General features: G+C 30.4%; 1 protein-coding gene across 1 annotated transcript in view; it reads left to right on the top strand.

Moving 5' to 3' along the window:
• LOC134697337 (uncharacterized) overlaps positions 1–19,585 on the top strand; it is a 49,553-nt gene that overhangs the window by 24,102 nt on the left and 5,866 nt on the right. Inside the window, exons 6-13 of the mRNA XM_063559548.1 lie at positions 1,023–1,210; positions 2,510–2,645; positions 4,409–4,578; positions 8,904–9,123; positions 12,257–12,310; positions 12,626–12,757; positions 13,398–14,834; positions 18,162–18,336. Coding sequence (XP_063415618.1) covers positions 1,023–1,210; positions 2,510–2,645; positions 4,409–4,578; positions 8,904–9,123; positions 12,257–12,310; positions 12,626–12,757; positions 13,398–14,834; positions 18,162–18,336 — 2,512 coding nt within the window. The remainder of the gene's footprint in view (positions 1–1,022; positions 1,211–2,509; positions 2,646–4,408; positions 4,579–8,903; positions 9,124–12,256; positions 12,311–12,625; positions 12,758–13,397; positions 14,835–18,161; positions 18,337–19,585) is intronic.

Genomic DNA, 19,585 nt, shown 5'->3' with positions numbered 1-19,585 from the left:
TCCATCTCTGTCTACTTTAAGGATGAATATAAATTGTAATTAATTACAGTCAATTACAATTACATATTTCAATTACCCCATGTCTGGTAACAGGAGTAATTGATAGACAATTATTCTGATATAGTGTATCTAAATAAACTCATCATAGATACCAGGACTAAATTTTGTATATACGCCAGACACGCCTTTCGCCTACAAAAGACTCATCAGTGACGCTCGAATCCAAAAAAGTTAAAAAGGTAAAATAAAGTACGAAGTTGAAGAGCATTGAGGACCAAAATTCCTAATCGTTTTGCCAAATACAGCTAAGGTAATATATACAATGTAGCTTGATAACCTCCCAATCTTCATCAGATATGCGTTTGATTGATGAGACATAAGATGATAACTATAGATGCTGATGATGTAGATTTAAAAGCCAATTATACTTAAACATTTCATGTTAAATAGAATTTATAAAAAAAATTTGCAGAATTTTTCTTTTCATCCAATTTTTTTCCCGATCTTTTCTTTAGATTTAATGTTGCAAGAAATTGAAAAATAGTATAGCATGATTCGGCTTATTTGTTGCAGGTTATTTTCAATAGACATAATGCAGATTAAATTGAAGTTTCTTTTCAATAAAAGGAATAAAAGTATTTTCTAATGAGAGACTTCATTTATGTAAGTGAGATACAAATTTTCTTGGAATTGTGGATAGCAGAAAAAATAGTAATTTAAACCAGTATTTTGACTCTTAAGAAAATCAAATTTTTAGGCTCTATGATAGAAGTAAATAATAAAATCTTGAGATTAGGTATCCTCAAAATGTTTTTCCCCTCCAATCACCAACTTTGATGCCAGTGTAAAATAAATAGTTCCACATCACATATTAAGGAGATTTCATTAATAAGCATTTTTTCAGAAAAAAAATAGTTTTAGTGATTTGTATTTTTTTATTATCACTTATGCACAGTGAGTGTTATCAAGCAATTATTTTCCTAAATGAGCTTATGTTTATAAATCTATGTATATATTTACAGTGAGCAGAATAACAAAACCAGTAATTGTGGGACCAGTAAATCAGACAGTCCAAACAGGGAGTGATGCTAGGTTTGAGTGTATAGAAATAACAAAAGGCCCACAGCACCATACACAGTGGTTGCAACACTATAAAGTCAATGGTTCTTATAGAGATCAAAAAGGGCAGCCATATGTCAAAATTATACAGGTAAATATTAATAAGATGAAATAAAAAGATTCATAAGACATTTTACTTTTTCAAATATCAATTATTGCAAGCTGTTTTAGAATTTAAAATATCTTGTTGGAAGGCATTTTGCGGTCGTATCATGTCGTTGTCTTCAGTGTTATCCAAAGACAAATGGTTTCCAGATAATAACTTTAGTATAAGTAAATAGAAATCGATAAAATTTTAACACAATGTTTACAACCACAAAAGGAAGCTTTGGATTGATTTTTTGGGTTTTGGTCCTTAATGTTTAGGAATTAGGGGCCCAAAACAAGCATTTATCTAGTTTCAGAACAATAAGTTGTGTATATTTATTTCAATTGCTCTGAAATTTTACCACAATTTTTAATATTATAAGTAGAAGGTTGGATATATTTTTCAGGGTTATGGGACACACAATCAAAGTAAAAAGGGCCCAAAAGGAGCAAAAAACAAGCAGAATATGAAATTTAAGTAAGAGTCTGAATTTCTCACTCAGATATGCAGCTTGAAAAAAAATCACACTGATTTATGAAATGTTCACATTTGTTGTTTGTCTTAATGATCTTTATGTGACTGTTTCTTAAAAAATAATTTCTTATTGTCCATTAATAAGCAAGAAGAAAGGATTGTAGGAAAATCCTAGCATGTTTATCTCATGAATTATCAATTTCTTTTATCTACATGAGTTGTCAGTGTCGTCCTCCCAGATAAATGCATATAATTTTTACAAAAATCCTCAAATTAGGTAAAAATCAGTTGCTCTAAAAAAAGTCACAATTATTTGTACTAACTATAATTTAAAAAAGCTGACTGAATGACATATCCCAAGTGACTTAAGAAAAGAACGTGATTTTAATCATTGTCTAGTGTATAGAAATAGTTTATTTATTTTTTTAGTTTCTTGATAATTTTTCGTCTTGATAAAAATAATAATCATAATTATAGCTTGTAAACTACAAAAACATACTAATATGTAAATACAGGAGCAAAAACTTGATTTTTTAACTCTTTATTTATTGGTTTATAAATGATTTGAATGGTTAAATTTTTACAAGTGTTATCACACAGTGAGTGTATTAAGACTAGTTTGGCAGGGTCGTTTCAGCAGTACTGTTATCAATGTATGAAACATGTATTGAATAATTAGCAACTTTATCAAAACATTTTTTTTTATATGCTTAGGCTTATAGCTCTTGGGATTATGATGGTAATGGCAAATTCTCACTTTTTGTTTTAAAAACTATTGTTAACAAAATATCTTCGTATGCTGTTTATGTGTTTAATTTGAATTTTAAGCAATCCATGGTGAATTTGAGTCAACAAGATATACTGATAATAAAGAATGTAACGAAAGATAATGCTGGATGGTACACTTGTGTGGTTTCTAATCAACTTGGTAGAGATTATCAGAGTGCTTGGCTAGCAGTTATAGGTAAAGTCTTAGGTTAGAATGTAAAATGTTGTGTTTTTCATCATAAAATATTTGTAAAACAATCATTTACAAGCAGTAAATGATTTTTGATGTTGATACAATTTTTCATCAATTACTTTTTTAGCTGACATGGGAGCCCTTCCCATCACATGGTGTATGTTGTCATCTGTTGTCATCATTGTCTTTTATCTTAGTAAACTATTTAAAAAATCTTCTCCTCTGAAACTACTGGGCCAAATACCTTCAAACTTTAACTAAATGTTCGTCAGGGTATTTAGTTTATTAATTGTATCTGAAGTGTTGATCCATCGACAAACATGGCATGCATGGCTGCCATTGCTAAAAATATTGTTAACTTGAATGTTATTATAGATAGATATAAACTGTAAACAGCAATCATGTTCAGCAATGTAAGATCTACAAAAAAGAAGACATGATCAATTGAAAATTTGGCGGGAAATGATTCTCTTTAGATTTTTTATAGTTTTAACATTGGCCCCATTTTTGTTTCAAAAACTATGAAAACATAACAAGGAATTTATAAGGTTTTCAAATATGGCATGTTAAACTATATGTAATAAAATTATGAAAAGTTGGGATTAGCGGGCATATTTTTTTAATGGCAAGACATGGATAAAAGCATATTCCAAAATCTGGCAAAAATTCAAAAACAAGAGTAGCAAACATCCTTAAGGAGTTATTGCCCTTTAAAGACAATTTTACACAATTTGCTCATCAAGTTTGCTAACATTTAAAAATTTCCTCCTCTAAAACTGTTGTGCCTAATACTTCTTTATTAACTTTGAATGAGTGTTCCTTTAGGAATCTAGCTTATGAAGTGTATCCAAATTTTTGTTCCATCAATAAACATGGCCCCATGGCTAAACATAGAACATAGGGGTGAAATGCAGTTTTTGGCTTATATCTCAGAAACTAAAGCATTGAACGTAAATTTTACATGACATGGGGGGAAAAATGTTCATTAGGTCAAGATCTATCAGTCCTGAAATTTTCAGAAAAACTGAAAAACCCATTGTTTGGTTACTACCACTAAATTGGTTATTTTAAGGAAATTTTGAAGGTTTTGGTTATTATCTTGAATATTATTAAAGATAAAGATCAACTGTAAACAGCTAAAATATTCAGCAAAGTTAGATCTACAAAAAAAGTTTATCACCACAATTGTCAATTGATCATTAAGTTATTTCCCTTTAAGAACAATTTTACACAAGTTGTTTATGTTTTTTATCTTTAAAAATCTTCGCGAATGAATCTAGTATAAATTTTGTATTTTATGTCCTTGTACGTCAAGAAACATTGACACTATGGCTAGAATGGAACATATGAGTAAAATGCAATTATTGCTTTTGAAAAAAATATGAAAGATACAATGAACAGTTTAATGGCATTTTTAAGCCACTCATTAAAATATATTGAAAAACAAAAATAATCATTGATACAAGATTTAAGGAAACAAATAACAGGTGATCGATTAAGGCTCTTGAGAGCCTGTTGTTGTTTTATTCACGCATCATTATCGATATAATGGAATTTGATGCAACTGTCATACAAGTGAGAGGTTAAGCTCTATGAAACCATGTTCAATCAACCATTTTCTACATAAGAAAATGCCTCTACCAAGTCAGGAATATGACAGTTGTCATCCATTTGTTTGATGTGTTTGTGCTTTTGACTTTGTCATTTGCTTAGGGACTTTCCGTTTTGAATTTTGAGTTAAGCATTTTTGTGATTTAATTTTTTAGATAGACATCCAAGCACTACAACATCAGACAGATTTTCAAGTGCCACAACCTCAGAAGGACCTTCAAACACAGCTTCCACAGTATCAGCGTCATCTAATGAAACAGTTTGGACTGTATTAGACTTAACAGCCAGTCATATAAATGAAACAACTTTGGAATTGACATGGAAGGTGAGAGTACTATTTGAATGTAGGTGAAAAGTTGATAAATGATCAGGGTTTTACATTTTGCTGTAGTGACCATGCCCTGTCATTTCTTGCGTTTGGGACAAGCATGATCAAAATACCACATGAATCAAAACATTTCTCTGTCTAAGATACTACAGAATAATGTTTTTTGTTTGTTTCAGATATGTGTGATACAAACTTGACCAGCAAACATATCAAGTGAAAACATCAGATCGAGCACATATTCAATTTGATGTAGTCAGCATAACAAACAAAATGCCATTTTCATTTTTTACCTGCAATTGAATTTTCTTTATTTTTTATCTCGCTTGATGGATTCAGAAAGCGAGACATAGGTATGCTGTTGGCATCTGCGGCGTGAACAATGTATTAGTTTGTGATTAGGTCTAGTTTATGGTGAACGGCTAGTGATAGGTCAAAGATATTGGTATTAGCATTTGCATATCTCATTACCACAGAGATTATTTGACTCCGCTCCCTCAGTTTTGGTATATTGAATTTGAAATTTTTGCTTATTTTTCATGTATTAGTTTGTGATTATGTCAGTTTAAAGGGAACCACTGGTGGTAAGTTAATGATGATTGGTATGCAGTTGTATAAGCATTGGCATATCTCATTTCCATGGAGATTATTTGGCCCCTCCCTCTCAGTCATGGTCTTTTGACTTTGAAACTTTTGCTTAGTTTTCATGTCATAGTTTTTGATGAGGTCAGTTTATGGCAGACCACTAGTCAATGATATTTGTTATTCAGTTGTATTAGCATTTGCATATCTCATTACCACAAAGATTATTTGACTCCGCCCCCTCAGTTATGGTTTATTGACTTCGAAATTTTGCTTAGTTTACATGTATTAGATTCTGTTAAGGTTTGTTTAAAGGGAACTATAAGTCAATGGTATTTGGTATGCAGTTGTATTAGCATTGGTACATCTAATTTCCATGGAGATTGTTTAGCCATGTTTCTGTTACTGTTAACCTTCAGTCATGGTTCATTAACTTTGAATATTTGCAAAACTTACATGTTAAAGTGTTGCTATATATTTTAATTTCAACATTTGCATTTTTGAAATTACAAAAAAAGCAAGACATATTCCTGTGATAACAGTTGATTTTTTTTGTTTAGAAATGAAATTAAATGAAATAGTGAGTACAAATTTTTGTGGGGTAGAAAATCTTGTACTATTTTGGTTGTATGAATGAAGTCTCATGCATTTCATTGATAAATTGATGCAGATGGACATGAACACATATGAGATTGCTGAACTCAAACAGGAGTGTATTGACTTATATTTTTCAAGTATCAGGTCTTGCTCTTAATACAGAAAAATTATTAGGCTGTATTATGAAAGGAAAAATGTTAGTGATGTCAACTAGGTGAAATTTTACTTGTTGAGTACTCCTTCAATTTACCGAGCAATAGTTGAGTACGAACTCATCAGGAAAATCATAGACAGAATGGAAACACAAAATTATACCCAATTTGCACATCATTGGTCGTTTTATTATGTATAAAAAAAAAACCTCAACACTCTTACATAGGACTAGATAAAAGTCCCAGGTTTTTTTATATAATCAATAGCTCATTTAAATTTACTACATGTACTTATTATGTGAACTGGCAATAATATAATCAATTAACTAATAAACTTTTATGGAAAATGATTTAATCAAACAACAGTGTTTGTAAATTGTAGTCAAACTGTGATATATCGGGAAAAGATGCTCTTTTGACTGAGTTTTAATCATTCAAACTGATTTAACTTTTATACAAGTTCATGGACCCCTTTCAAAATGATATTCATTTTCATTACGTATGAAGATGATTTGTACCAAATTTCATGAAAAAGTCAATGGTGCAATTTTTTTAAATTTGGTAAATATACAGCAAAAAATGAAATTTTTTCTACGTTCATGAACATTGATAAATTTTAGTTATTTCTAAAGCAAATACTTCATAGATTTATAGGATACTTATATAAACATGATAAAAGAGAATTCATAAAGAATTTAACAAAAAGCAGTTTGGTTTATCTTTTAAAACAAATAAATTAAGCACATCTGTTGGGAGGAAAAGTATGTCCACAAATCCAAATTTTTAGCAAAGATCTTAAATTTTGACCTCTTTTTACTCAAACAGTAGCACATGAGGATATATTTTTTATTACATATTTGATTTAAGCTGTTAAAAATAGCCTATATATCTTAAAGGGGAAAATTATCACCGTCAGAAATAAACTGTTGGATATGCCCTTAAAGTTGTTTATATAAAGTTGCTCCTTTTGAACCCAAATGTGTCATGATTTAAAAAAAATAAAATCTGCGGTTCTATGATATACACCAAGTTAATTTTGTTTGAAATGTCAAACTGTATCACTCTTGTCAAAAATAAAATGTCTTAACCTATTGTAAATAACTAACAATACATTTATAAATTAATCCAATAATCAGTATCTTGGTTTATAAGACTAGATTAGATGGTTAGACATATTTATTATCTATCTGTAACATGAGTGTCGGGTGTCTTTACGTGTATAAGTAAAAACAAATATACACATATAAGTAAATAAATAATGTTTGAATAATCACCCCTTAATTTTCTAAAAAAAATTACTTTGTATAAGTAAATTTTTCTTACAATCCCACAAAAATCCTCTAGTTTTGAGATGTAAAATCATGTTTTAAATGATTTTTCCTAGGTTTGCTCAAATTTTTTCATTAAAGTTCAATGTTCCATCTCATTAATTCATCAAAGAAACTGATTGAGCAAAGATCTTGTATATTTGGGCAAGGCTATCAAAAATTGCTCCTTGGGGGCTTGTAAATGAGCAGTGTTATGAAGATTACAGACAAATGGGATTTTCATTGTCCATGAAATTACACTTAAATGATTAGTAAAGACATCTGTAAAGGATACACAATTTACAATTCTATTATCGCAAAGAAATCTTAAGAATTCAAGAAAAGAAGAAAGGATGATTTTTTTACGTATACAAGTAAAGGAATCTGAATGCTTAGGGACATAACTAAGCCATTTATTTTACCTATACAAGTAAATAAAATTCACTTGTATAAGTCCTACAAATTTACTTATATGTGTATATTAGTTTTTTACTTCTTCAAGTAAATAAAATACACTTGTACAAGAGGAACAATACAGAAAGTCCAGTGCACACAAGTGGATGAATATGGCTAATCTATTTATAAATTAATATCGCAAAATTACTCAATAAATCTAGAATCCAAAGAACACACTGCGGTGAACGATTGAAAAGTTTTACCAAATAAAATTCTACATTTTTTTAAAAAACTTAACCAGTCTACTAAGAAGGGGAACAATATCTATAATCAAACTTTTAATCACTGACAAAATCTAGATTATATATATATATAGAGAGAGAGGAGAAAGAAGTAGACCTTACTCAGGTCTGTGGCCAAGAGACAACCTTAACTTCAAAACGGACATTTTTTTACCACTGTTGACCAATTAAATTAATTAATCTAATTTTGTTCCTTAACCCAAAATTAGCCAATGAAAATCGAGGTATTAGACATCATTCGGAATCAATGCCAAAATGGATGACATAATAACATTTGAAGATTTCCAAAATGAAATATTGGAACTATCTACTTTAAAACACAATTAACACCCAAAAATATGTAAGACAAAGTTAAACTAGATGGTAAGTGACAACGTCTCTCCTTCTTATGTGAACACGAACTATAAAATTTAAATTATATACGAAAAACCGGCAAAGGTTATTTTTACAGGCAATTTTAATTTGTATAATCCAATTCCGCTTCATATATCTATTCCATGTCCAATTACATGTAATCAATTTTTGTCACATCAAAGTGATTGCAATGGCTACTAGGCCACGAAAGGTCATGTGCAATTTGTACAATGCTTTATAGTGCAAGTTGAGTTTAAGCTCTGTTCAGCATGAATTTATATATTAATTTTAATCACTGTTCTTTTGTATTTTTAGAGTAAGAGTTATGTCCCTTATACCTACAAAAATAAGTTAAAACCCCAATAAATGCTTTATTAGATCTAGAGTGTCTATTTGTCTGTTTTTATAGTTGTTTTTACCATTTATGAATGTATCATTTTACAGCAATGAAATGCTAGATGTTGTGTGTTATACATCTTAATTATATGCCATATTCCTAAAAATACAACCTATTAAGTTATTTACATTTATATTTACTGTCTATAGGAAATCATTATTGCATATTGTCTTCTTTTTGTAACAGTCAAAAGTGTGTATGTATGTAATTTCAATAATTGTTTCTTCCATTAATCCAGGTATCCATATCACCTGCAGGAAGTCATCATTATCCCATTAATTACACAATATTTTACAACATACTAGGGGAGCTAACTCATAATGTAACCTTGAAAGGTTATATGCTGAACACTACAATATCTGAGTTGGAGCCAGATTCAAAATACTTCTTTAAACTGTGTGCTAAAGGATCTAATGAACAACATGAGATTTGTGCAAACACAACCGTACAAACTAAAGGTGAGAATATTTATTGATCATCTGTGATTCTTTTCTCAAAAAATCTTATGACTCAAATTGATCATTAGTTTAACTGAATAGAGTATGACTAACAAGTATTTAAACTTTAAAGATTTTTTGTGAACAGAGCTCATTTATATGTGATGAGTTTTGACATGTCAGAAAATTAGCTTTGCATGAAGTAAGAAATAGGTGAGAAAATAGATATAGACAAATAAAGACAAACCACAAGAAAAGACACATAGATTAATTATAGCTCATCTGGCCCAATGAGCCAAGTGAGCTTTTCTCATAACTTGGCATCCTTCATCTGGTGTCTCTGTTCCCTGTTAAATTTTACAAAAATCTTCTCCTCTGAAACTACCGGGCCAAATTTAACCAAACTTAGTCACAATCAGGGTATATAGTTTAAAAATGTGTCTGATGACCCCACCAATGGCTTAAAATATAAAATAGGGGTTAAATGAAGATTTTAGCTTATATTTCTGAACCAAAGCATTAAGAGCAAATCTGACATGGTGGTAAAACTGTTTGGTCGATATGGCTAAAAATAGAAAATAGGGGTAATACAAATAAGTCAAAATGACCCAAGAAGTCAATTAAACCAAGCCCATAAGGAGTTATTGCACTTTATAGTCAAATTTAACAGTTTTTCCTTTATTTTTGTAATCTTTTACAATAGTCTTCTCCTGAAACAACTTAGACAAATTTAAGCAAACTGAAGCACACTCAGCATTAGGGTATCTTGTTTTAAAAATGTGTCTGATGACCCTTTCTGCCCACCAACATGGCAGACATGGCTAAAAATAGAACATTTGGGGAAACTGCAGTTTTGACTTGTATTTCAATCTAAAGCAAAAGTATAACAATTGCATTATTTCATGAATTCAATTGTAAATACAAATATCAGATGAGCGACACACAAGGAGCCTCTTGTTCTTTAAACTTTTGAAAAGAAACTTGCTAAATACTACATCCTTGAGAAAATAAGCTACAGTCAAACCTGAGTAACCTGACCCTGAATAACACGGTTTCCTGTCCATTTCGGACAAAAATTAAAAGTCCCATTTTTCTCTTCAAATTCTTTGTTAGAATACCCTTTGTAAACCAGACACTGTGTATTCAGAATATCAATCTTATGATGCAGTCCAAATACTCTTTATACATTAATAATTACGTGACAGTGTTGAGTTGTATTATTTACTAAATCATTATAAACTACTGTGGATTCATTTATTTTTCGTGGATATCAATTTTCGTGGTTTGATGAAAACCTGTATATTCGTGGATATTCAATTTCGTGGTTTTAACAAAGGCCGCATACATTCCTTTAGAATATTTGTAATTCGTTGAACATTTAAATTCGTGGTTCTCTTGTACCCACGAAATCCACGAAAATTGGTATCCAACGAATATTAATGAATCCACAGTAGTTAATTAAGACACACCTTTATCTTGGATTGAACTATCGTTGTCACTTCGATAATTGTTTTCCAATCATGGAGTAAAAATTTACATCATGTTTTGGAAATCCTGTGTTCCCTGTTGTGAACTCCTAAACCAATGACCCGGATAATGAAGACCACCCGCATTACCACAATGAATGGGTATTGTACACTGTAAGACAATGTTTTGATTGTGATAAGATTTCGTTTGAGAATAAAGTGCCTTTTTAATCGGACATGCCAATGTTGGAAGTTGACGATTATGGAAGTAAAATGAAAGTCCCGTGTTACAATCTCAACAACGCAAGGAAAATGATGCAAGTGAAAGCAAAATTGACAAATAGAAGACTGATGCTACCGACATCTTATGAGCATAAGAGGATATGTAAAACAAGGTTAAATTAAAAAAATACTTCGAGGAACAACCAGTTTATTAAATTTCTACAGCCAATTAATATGAAGATTCAAAACAAGGATCATAAGAAGTTATTAAGTTATTGCATTTTGTATTTTAATTTATCAGTTTATAATTTACAATCAGACAGAACTTTTACATGCAATACTTCGGACGTCACAAGTGATATACTTCCTGTCAACATGGAAACCTGAATAAACCGGCTCACTGTCCAAATCAGCCTTTTTTCGTAGAATCCTGTTGCCGGACGGTTTGTACAGGTTTTACTGTATTTATACAATGTATATGATATATTAGATAAAAATTGACCCTTTATTAAAAAGTTTGGAATAAATTTTACCATTAGGAGCAGGATCTGCCTTCCCTTCCTGATGAGCACCTGAGATCACTCCTGGTTTTTATGTTGGGTTTCAGTTGCAAAGTCTTTAGTTTTCTATGTTTAGTCTTGTAAAGTATTATTTGCTGTTTGTCTTTTTCTTTTTTGGCACGGCGTTGTCAGTATTTTTTTATGTACGAGTTTGAATGGCCCTCTAGTATCTTTTGCCCCTTCTTTTACCAGAGACATAATAGATATTGAACTTAAATTTGCATAGGTATTTATGCCTACAGGATAATTTGGGTATTTGCATATGTAATACATATATATGAACAATATCTGCATTATTTTGATTTTTAGATATAACCATGATGACATTATATAAATTTCATGAACTCATGACCATGATGATTAAAGAAAGGAAAAAATAATCTGTGAGATTTATTGTGATACACTGTTGGTACCTTAAAGCTTATTGTTAAACTGTCCTAAGTATGTACAATGTCAAGCAAAGATCGCTCAATCAGTCAACAAATTAAATAGACCAAATGAACGTTTATTTTCACACCACAGGTAGATTATGACGTTGTGATTGGTTTAACTCCTTCATGTGGTGACCTTTATGGATTCTTAGGAGGTCAATAAATTTCATTTGGGGTTCATGACGTCACTTTTACAATTAATTGAGATGTCATCAGTTGATGTTGTTGTATTTCTTTGCCTATTTTCCCACAAAATGTAACAGGAAAAGTCAAGTGTGTTTTAAATTTGTTTAACTATTCACCACTGACCCTCTACAAACCAAAGAGGCTGAGTAAAATCCATGTGAGATTCTGAATTCAGCTGACATCACCTTATTTATAGATTTCACTAACCTTCTATTTATATGCAGAGGGCCAGTTGAGAACCCTATATTTAATATTAGCTAGTTTATTTATACAATATTTATCATTACAGGGGTATTAGTTAAACATCATCCAGCAGGAGTTAATTACAGTGTGATTTTCATTGGTGAGTTTATTTCCCATTAAGATGGATGCTATCTGAAATTATGAATGCTAATAATGATAGCATTGTTTTTTTAATTTGACTATTTGACAATATATTTTAGACAGCTTTTTATGATGTAAAATATAAATTGCATTATCCAGTCAAAGCTACATTATTTTTTCCTACAGTTTAAAGGTTCTTATTTTTTAAATCAATTGTTTGTAAAACATTCTATCATTTATTTTGTTATTTGTTCTTTTTTCTATGCATTCACATTTCTATTTATTAAAGTCTATTTTCTCTAGTAGAGTACAAGATTTGTTTTTGTATTGATAGTTGCTGGATGTTGTGTGTTGGTGTTGGCACTCTCTATTGTAATCATAATTGGTATATTCCATGTATGTAAAAAGGAAAAATATTCACCATCTTATAGTCAAAGCAGTAATGATTATCGTCTAGTTGAACAAGGTAAGTGGTATTTAAAAATGCATCAATATTGAATGTAAGATCATGAGAATAGAAATTTAGTAGTTTTGTGGGTAAATATGGACAATGCAGGTTCTTATGAACTGATTTTATGTCTAAATCTTAACCAATTTTACTACGGCGTTTCATAAAACCTATATCGTAGAATGGGCATGATGGGAATTCGAAGTTCACATTGCACTAAATTTTTTTTTAAAGGTCAAATATCCCAAATTTTTTTCACTCGATTACGGTCATTTTGAGATGATTGAAATATTGGCAGACATTGCTTATACAAACCTTTCATATGGATATCAAGAAAATCTGGCAAGAATTGTATACAATGTCTCTTATAGTTTGAAAAGGAGTTATGCCTCTTGGAAATATAAATTAAAAAGAATTGAATTGTTAGTGCTCTCAAGTCTTCAATTCTAGAAATATCTTAATTGAAATTATTTCAAAAGTGTTAATCAGCAATATCTTAAACAAGTTTGAAAACTAGTGCAGATTTAATTATTTCACGGTATATATACATGTATATTAATTCTTTCAGTTACTTCCTAATTTAACATGTTAAATGTTGTTTGTTTTTATGTAAATTTGAACCCTGTTGTGATGAATTTATTTCTTTTGTTTCTAACAGGAAGTTCTAATACACAGGATTCACCTTCCCAGTCTACATCTGGAGGAGCAAATTGTTTCTGCTTTAGGAATAAATGTCTCCAACTTCATGAACATGCAGAATCATCATTTTCTGAGGAAAATAGTTCATCAACCAAAAGTGACAGTCCTGATTGTCCTAAAAAGGTTCAGACAAATAAAACTACTAAAATAAGTGAGTCTGGAGATAAGCTTATTGCACAAGATGAGAAAGAAGCTAAAAATAATAATGTTCAGAAAAGACACAACAGTTGTGCAGAAAGTTTATCGTCCAATGAAAGTAGCGTTACCAAAAATAACTATCAAATACGGAAACAAAAGGTAGATTCAGTGATAATTAAGTGTGAAGAGGAGCTGAAATGTGGGGAAAGTAATGTAGTACATACAGACTTTGAAAATCAAAGTAATTCCTCAGCTGATGAAATACAAATAAGTATAGAATCATCTGAAAATTCAACAATGAAGACGGTAGAAGAACTGCAGGTTTCATTTAATGAAGCTGGAGAAAAAGTAGCGTTGTTGAATGCATGTCAATCAGACACTAAAATTTCTGAGAAAGACTTAAAAACAGATGAGAGTTTGGAATTTATAGAGGGTAGAAGAACAGAGCCCTATCATCAACTTGATCCTATTGATCTTGATTATGCACCTTCACTGAGAATGCATAGTGACTTTTCAGATAGGCCAAATGATAAAACAGGCCACTTATCAGGGTTATCTTCTAATTTTAACCTTAATAGAAATGATGCTCACAAAACAAGTCACAGTAAAGATCTAAATGTAGATGACTTGCATGCATTGGATCTGCCACCTGGACTTCATTCGGCACAACCATATGCTGCTGCACAATTTCAGCCCCCTGTAGTGAATGAAAATTTTCCATTTACACCAAAACCTGATTCTTATGATTTTAACGGGTCTGAATCATTACAGCCTAATCACACATCACATTCATCGAAAAAGCCTCATAGAACAAGCAGTAGTGAACGTAAAATATCCACTGTTGGTCATGTTAATTTAAACCACAACATTTCTTCTTCCAATAGAGGAGTTTCATCATGTGACGTTGATGCAATGAACAATCAAATTTCGGAACCAACAGTCCCTGTGGTATCTTCTGCTTCTTGTATACAAGGAGCAAAAATAAACAATGAAGCTTCCCAATACCAAACCACAGAAGACGATCATGTGAGGGACATAATGCAAAATGAAACCATTGATTATAGACTTTTTGAACCAACATTAACCCTGCCAAATACTCAGCATATTGGGGATGAAAATGATATTAGCCATTTAAGTACTTCAAATAGAGACAATGAAGACATTTTAACTGACAGGTCACAAAGAGATGATTCATTACATACAGGATTGCTTCATACCTGCATATCAAGTTCTAATACAACTGATAATGCAGAGAAAGGTAAATATTTTGCTATTGTTTTATGCTCCATTTATGGGCATTATGTTTTTCATTTTTATGTGTTGTTTTGACTCTCTGTCCCCCTTCAACATGTTCAAGTTAAAGTTTTTTAAAAAGTTCAAATTTTTGGTTATTGCAGTTTCAGATGAAGTTAAAGATGAAGTTAAAGATCAATCAACTTGAAACAATTAGTACACATGCACGTTCCGTATAAAATAAACTTTCTAATTTTAATGCCAAATTAGAATTTTGACCCCAATTTTATGGCCCACTGATAATAGAAAATGATAGTGGGAGAGTGGAATCCATGTGCTAAGGACACCTTCCTGTCTTTAATTTGGCTTTCATCTTTTTATGTGATAATTTTTCATATCTTGCTGCTCAAGTTTCATGGTTTTTTTCTCAGTCAATTTGAAGGCAAATTTATGATGTCATATGCCTATGTCTTTTAGGCTGCCTCAAGAAAGCACCTATAGACAGAATATCAATGGTCCTGAATTTGAAAACGTTACTTGCAAGATGGGTGGAATCAGAAAAAATGAGGCAAAAGTGTGACGAGCATGGTCAAAAATAAACATAGTTTTTGGGGTTCAGGATTTGTCTCACCACATTCACCATATTATTTATTTTATGAAACTTAAGTGTCCAGACAATGCATTTAGACATTAAGAATAATTTTAACTTTTAATAACTAACAAAATCAGTAATTTGAACAAATACAACTGAACATATACACATGATTTACATCAATTAAGAATACATTAAAAGCATAAACATGTTTCCTATTAATGCCAGGTTGATTAAGGAACATTTGGATACCAAATTCTCTATACATTATCGCCATCAATTTGAAAAAAATCCTGTTTTAGCACTTTATGTATGGCAGATTATGTATGACCTGGTTATAAAAGTTTAAATACAGAAAAAAATTACTTAAGAATATTAACAAAAACACCTTTCCATTAAAGACGCAACTTTTGGTAACAATCAGCAAAAACAAATATACCAATATAGGCTACACTTTTAAAGTAATCATCTTTTTAGAAAAGCATCCATTTCTGGGATTTTGTCACACTCCTGACATATTTGACACATAACATATATATCAAAAAATATATAATATGAATGCATCTATCACATGTTGGAAGAAAAGTATCAAAAACCAGAAGGCAATTCTATAGAAATTTCATGAAATTATTGAATATATAGAATATGTTCTCTTTTTTTTTAATCAACATAAGGGTGGAATCAGAAAAAATGTAGATTTTAACATATTGGGGCATATTGTTTCCCCCATTATATTTAGGAAAGTGAATTTAATGTCAAACCAACAAGTTCAATACCAGCTAACTTGCAGCCAAATTTCATTTAGATATCTTGTACCAGCCAAAAGTTTTATTAAAAAAACATGTCAAATTTGTCAGGAGTGTGACGCTTTTTGTGTGACAGGATTTTTTTTTAATAATTTACATGTTGAGTAAAAATTATTATGATGAATGCATGTATATGAAGATGGTTTATAATCATTCTTCAATACTAGGTTTTGTAGATTATAGATTGGTGTTATCATTGCACAAATATTGTGTAAATAAATATACATTATGAAAAGGTATGTACCAAAAATTAATATTGGCAAAATTTGATAATTTCTAAATTAAAGTGTTATGGTTGTATTTTAAAGGAGTATTTGTGTGTAAAACTGGTAAGTATTTATTGTATACATGTATAAGCTATCCATAAAAGGCTATACAGACATCCTGAGGTGCATAATTCACATATTGGATTAACTTCTATACAAGCACCCAAAAATGTCAGGAGTGTGACAACTGTCTTTAAACATGTACCAAATTTATATAATGCTTTTCATCTTACATTGTTATTTTTCAGAAGCACCTGTTCCATAGAGAAGAAAAACATTTATTGCAGCTGTGATAATCTATATGTTGAATCTACACACCTTGATTTTTAGATGTCAGGAGTGTGACACTTTTTTTATACATTCAATGACATATATTGTTTAAATTTTGTATTTACTAACTTTCTTCTATCAAAATTTTGACACCAAGTAACAATGGATCATTTTTTTTAATATGTATTTAAAATTTAAACAATGTCATTGAATGTATAAAAAAAAGTGTCACACTCCTGACATCTAAAAATCAAGTGTGTAGATTCAACATATAGATTATCACAGCTGCAATAAATGTTTTTCTTCTCTATGGAACAGGTGCTTCTGAAAAATAAATAACAATGTAAGATGAAAAGCATTATATAAATTTGGTACATGTTTAAAGACAGTTGTCACACTCCTGACATTTTTGGGTGCTTGTATAGAAGTTAATCCAATATGTGAATTATGCACCTCAGGATGTCTGTATAGCCTTTTATGGATAGCTTATACATGTATACAATAAATACTTACCAGTTTTACACACAAATACTCCTTTAAAATACAACCATAACACTTTAATTTAGAAATTATCAAATTTTGCCAATATTAATTTTTGGTACATACCTTTTCACAATGTATATTTATTTACACAATATTTGTGCAATGATAACACCAATCTATAATCTACAAAACCTAGTATTGAAGAATGATTATAAACCATCTTCATATACATGCATTCATCATAATAATTTTTACTCAACATGTAAATTATTAAAAAAAAATCCTGTCACACAAAAAGCGTCACACTCCTGACAAATTTGACATGTTTTTTTAATAAAACTTTTGGCTGGTACAAGATATCTAAATGAAATTTGGCTGCAAGTTAGCTGGTATTGAACTTGTTGGTTTGACATTTAATTTACTTTCCTAAATATAATGGGGGAAACAATATGCCCCAATATGTTAAAATCTTCATTTTTTCTGATTCTACCCAGTTGTTTCTTGACTATATCTCAACAGTGTGCTGCTGTTCGAAGAAGTTTTAACTAACAAACTGAGAAACACTGTCTAGTTTCAAAACATCCAATAATCTTTAATTGAATTAACAGATGTGTAATATTTATTTAAGAATTTGTAAGAAAATGTATATTCTTACTTGTTAATTATTTTTAGTCTTAATCACCAAATTTTTGTTTTTTTATTTCCTTGAATCAAATTAAAGATACAACTATATTTCATTCTATGCTCATTTTAACATTAATTGTAGGCAATAATATATATATTTTTACAAAATCATCATTTTACAATGCCATACTTTAAAATTGGCCCATCTACACCATGTGGTCTCTGACAGATTGTCACATTGGCAATCAAACCACATCTTCTTATTTTTATATTATATCTCATTGCTAATAAAGACATACTATTTATTTCAGTTTTAAATTTATGTACAACATCAGTAAGTGGAGCAATGAACTGTCTAAAGCCAGCTTTTTTCAAGGATCTTGGATACTTTCTGGACCCACATAGTAATTATGGTAATGAAAAGTCATGGTATGGGTTAACATTGGCTGTTTTAGGTTTACCAGAAGAAAAGGTGAAAAGTATTAGGTAAATACAGCTATATAAAAGAATAGACAAATATAAAAAAAATCTTTTATTCTCTAGTTGTGAAAAAAGTGATATTTTCATGCCCCTGCTGTTTCAAAATAAACTCATCATAGATACCAGGACTAAATTAAGTATATACACCAGATGCACATTTTGTGTTAAAAAAACTCATCAGTGACGCTTGAATCCAAAAAAGTTAAAAAGGCCAATTAAATAAAGTACGAAGTTTCAAAGGGGGAATTAAGTTTAACCCTTGTTCATTTATATCTGTACGTACATCCCAAAGTTGTTTTCCATTCTCAAACTTTTGTTTGCCTCAATCAAATGTTATGACATTTATACACAATGCTTAATACCACAAAACTAATATTTGAGAAGTGTCATGTGTACCATTCTTGAGTTTTGTTCCTTTATTATAACATTATATGCAAGTAGGGGCATCATCTGTGTCCTGTGATAACATTCCCATTTTATTTACCATAAATTTTCTAGGCTTGATCATAATGAGTTGTAGCATGTTAAAAAAAAATTCATCTACATATACTGTGTAGGCACTATCTGTTTGCCAATAGTTTAAAATTATACAACACTTATTGTTCAAGGGAAATTTTCTTCATGTTTTCTTCATATTCAATGTTTATCTTGACTTTAAAATGTATTGACCAACCTAAACATCCAGTAAAAGGCTGATTCAACTATACTATTAATGAGAAGACCTTCTCTTCAATCCACATTAAAATAAACATCATGAGTCTGTGTCCTGTAGGTACAATGCATAGTTGCATTTATCATCCTCGTTTATGATTATTCAGTTTGGGTTATTTTGGGAGAAAAACGAAGTAAGCCTAAGGCATCTCAAAATTGTTTCCATAATACCTCTATCTTTTAAGTCATATAAAGGACTTCTGTTTAGGACTGTTTTTAAATTAACACATATTTGGGGACAGGACAATCATTTTCATGTTTTTTCTGTATACTATATTCATACATATATACTAGTACTATAACTAAGGCGTATTTGCTATTTACTATCAATTCAATTCAAAAAGTTTTTAGATTTAATATATCAGTGACTCTTTATAATATTTATAGTATATATGTATATTCATAGTACTTTACAGAAACAGAAAACAAAAAAATAATATTCTTTTGAAAAATGGTGGCAGCTAGATAAATTGTCATGTCCCCAAGTTCCTATGACTTTTGATATTGTTCTTGAAAGTCTCTAGTCATAGATCTTTTACAAAAA

Source organism: Mytilus trossulus, chromosome 14 (genome assembly GCF_036588685.1).
Source record: "Mytilus trossulus isolate FHL-02 chromosome 14, PNRI_Mtr1.1.1.hap1, whole genome shotgun sequence".
Taxonomy (NCBI): Eukaryota; Metazoa; Mollusca; class Bivalvia; order Mytilida; family Mytilidae; genus Mytilus; species Mytilus trossulus.
This window is presented reverse-complemented; position numbering and strand designations above follow the sequence as displayed.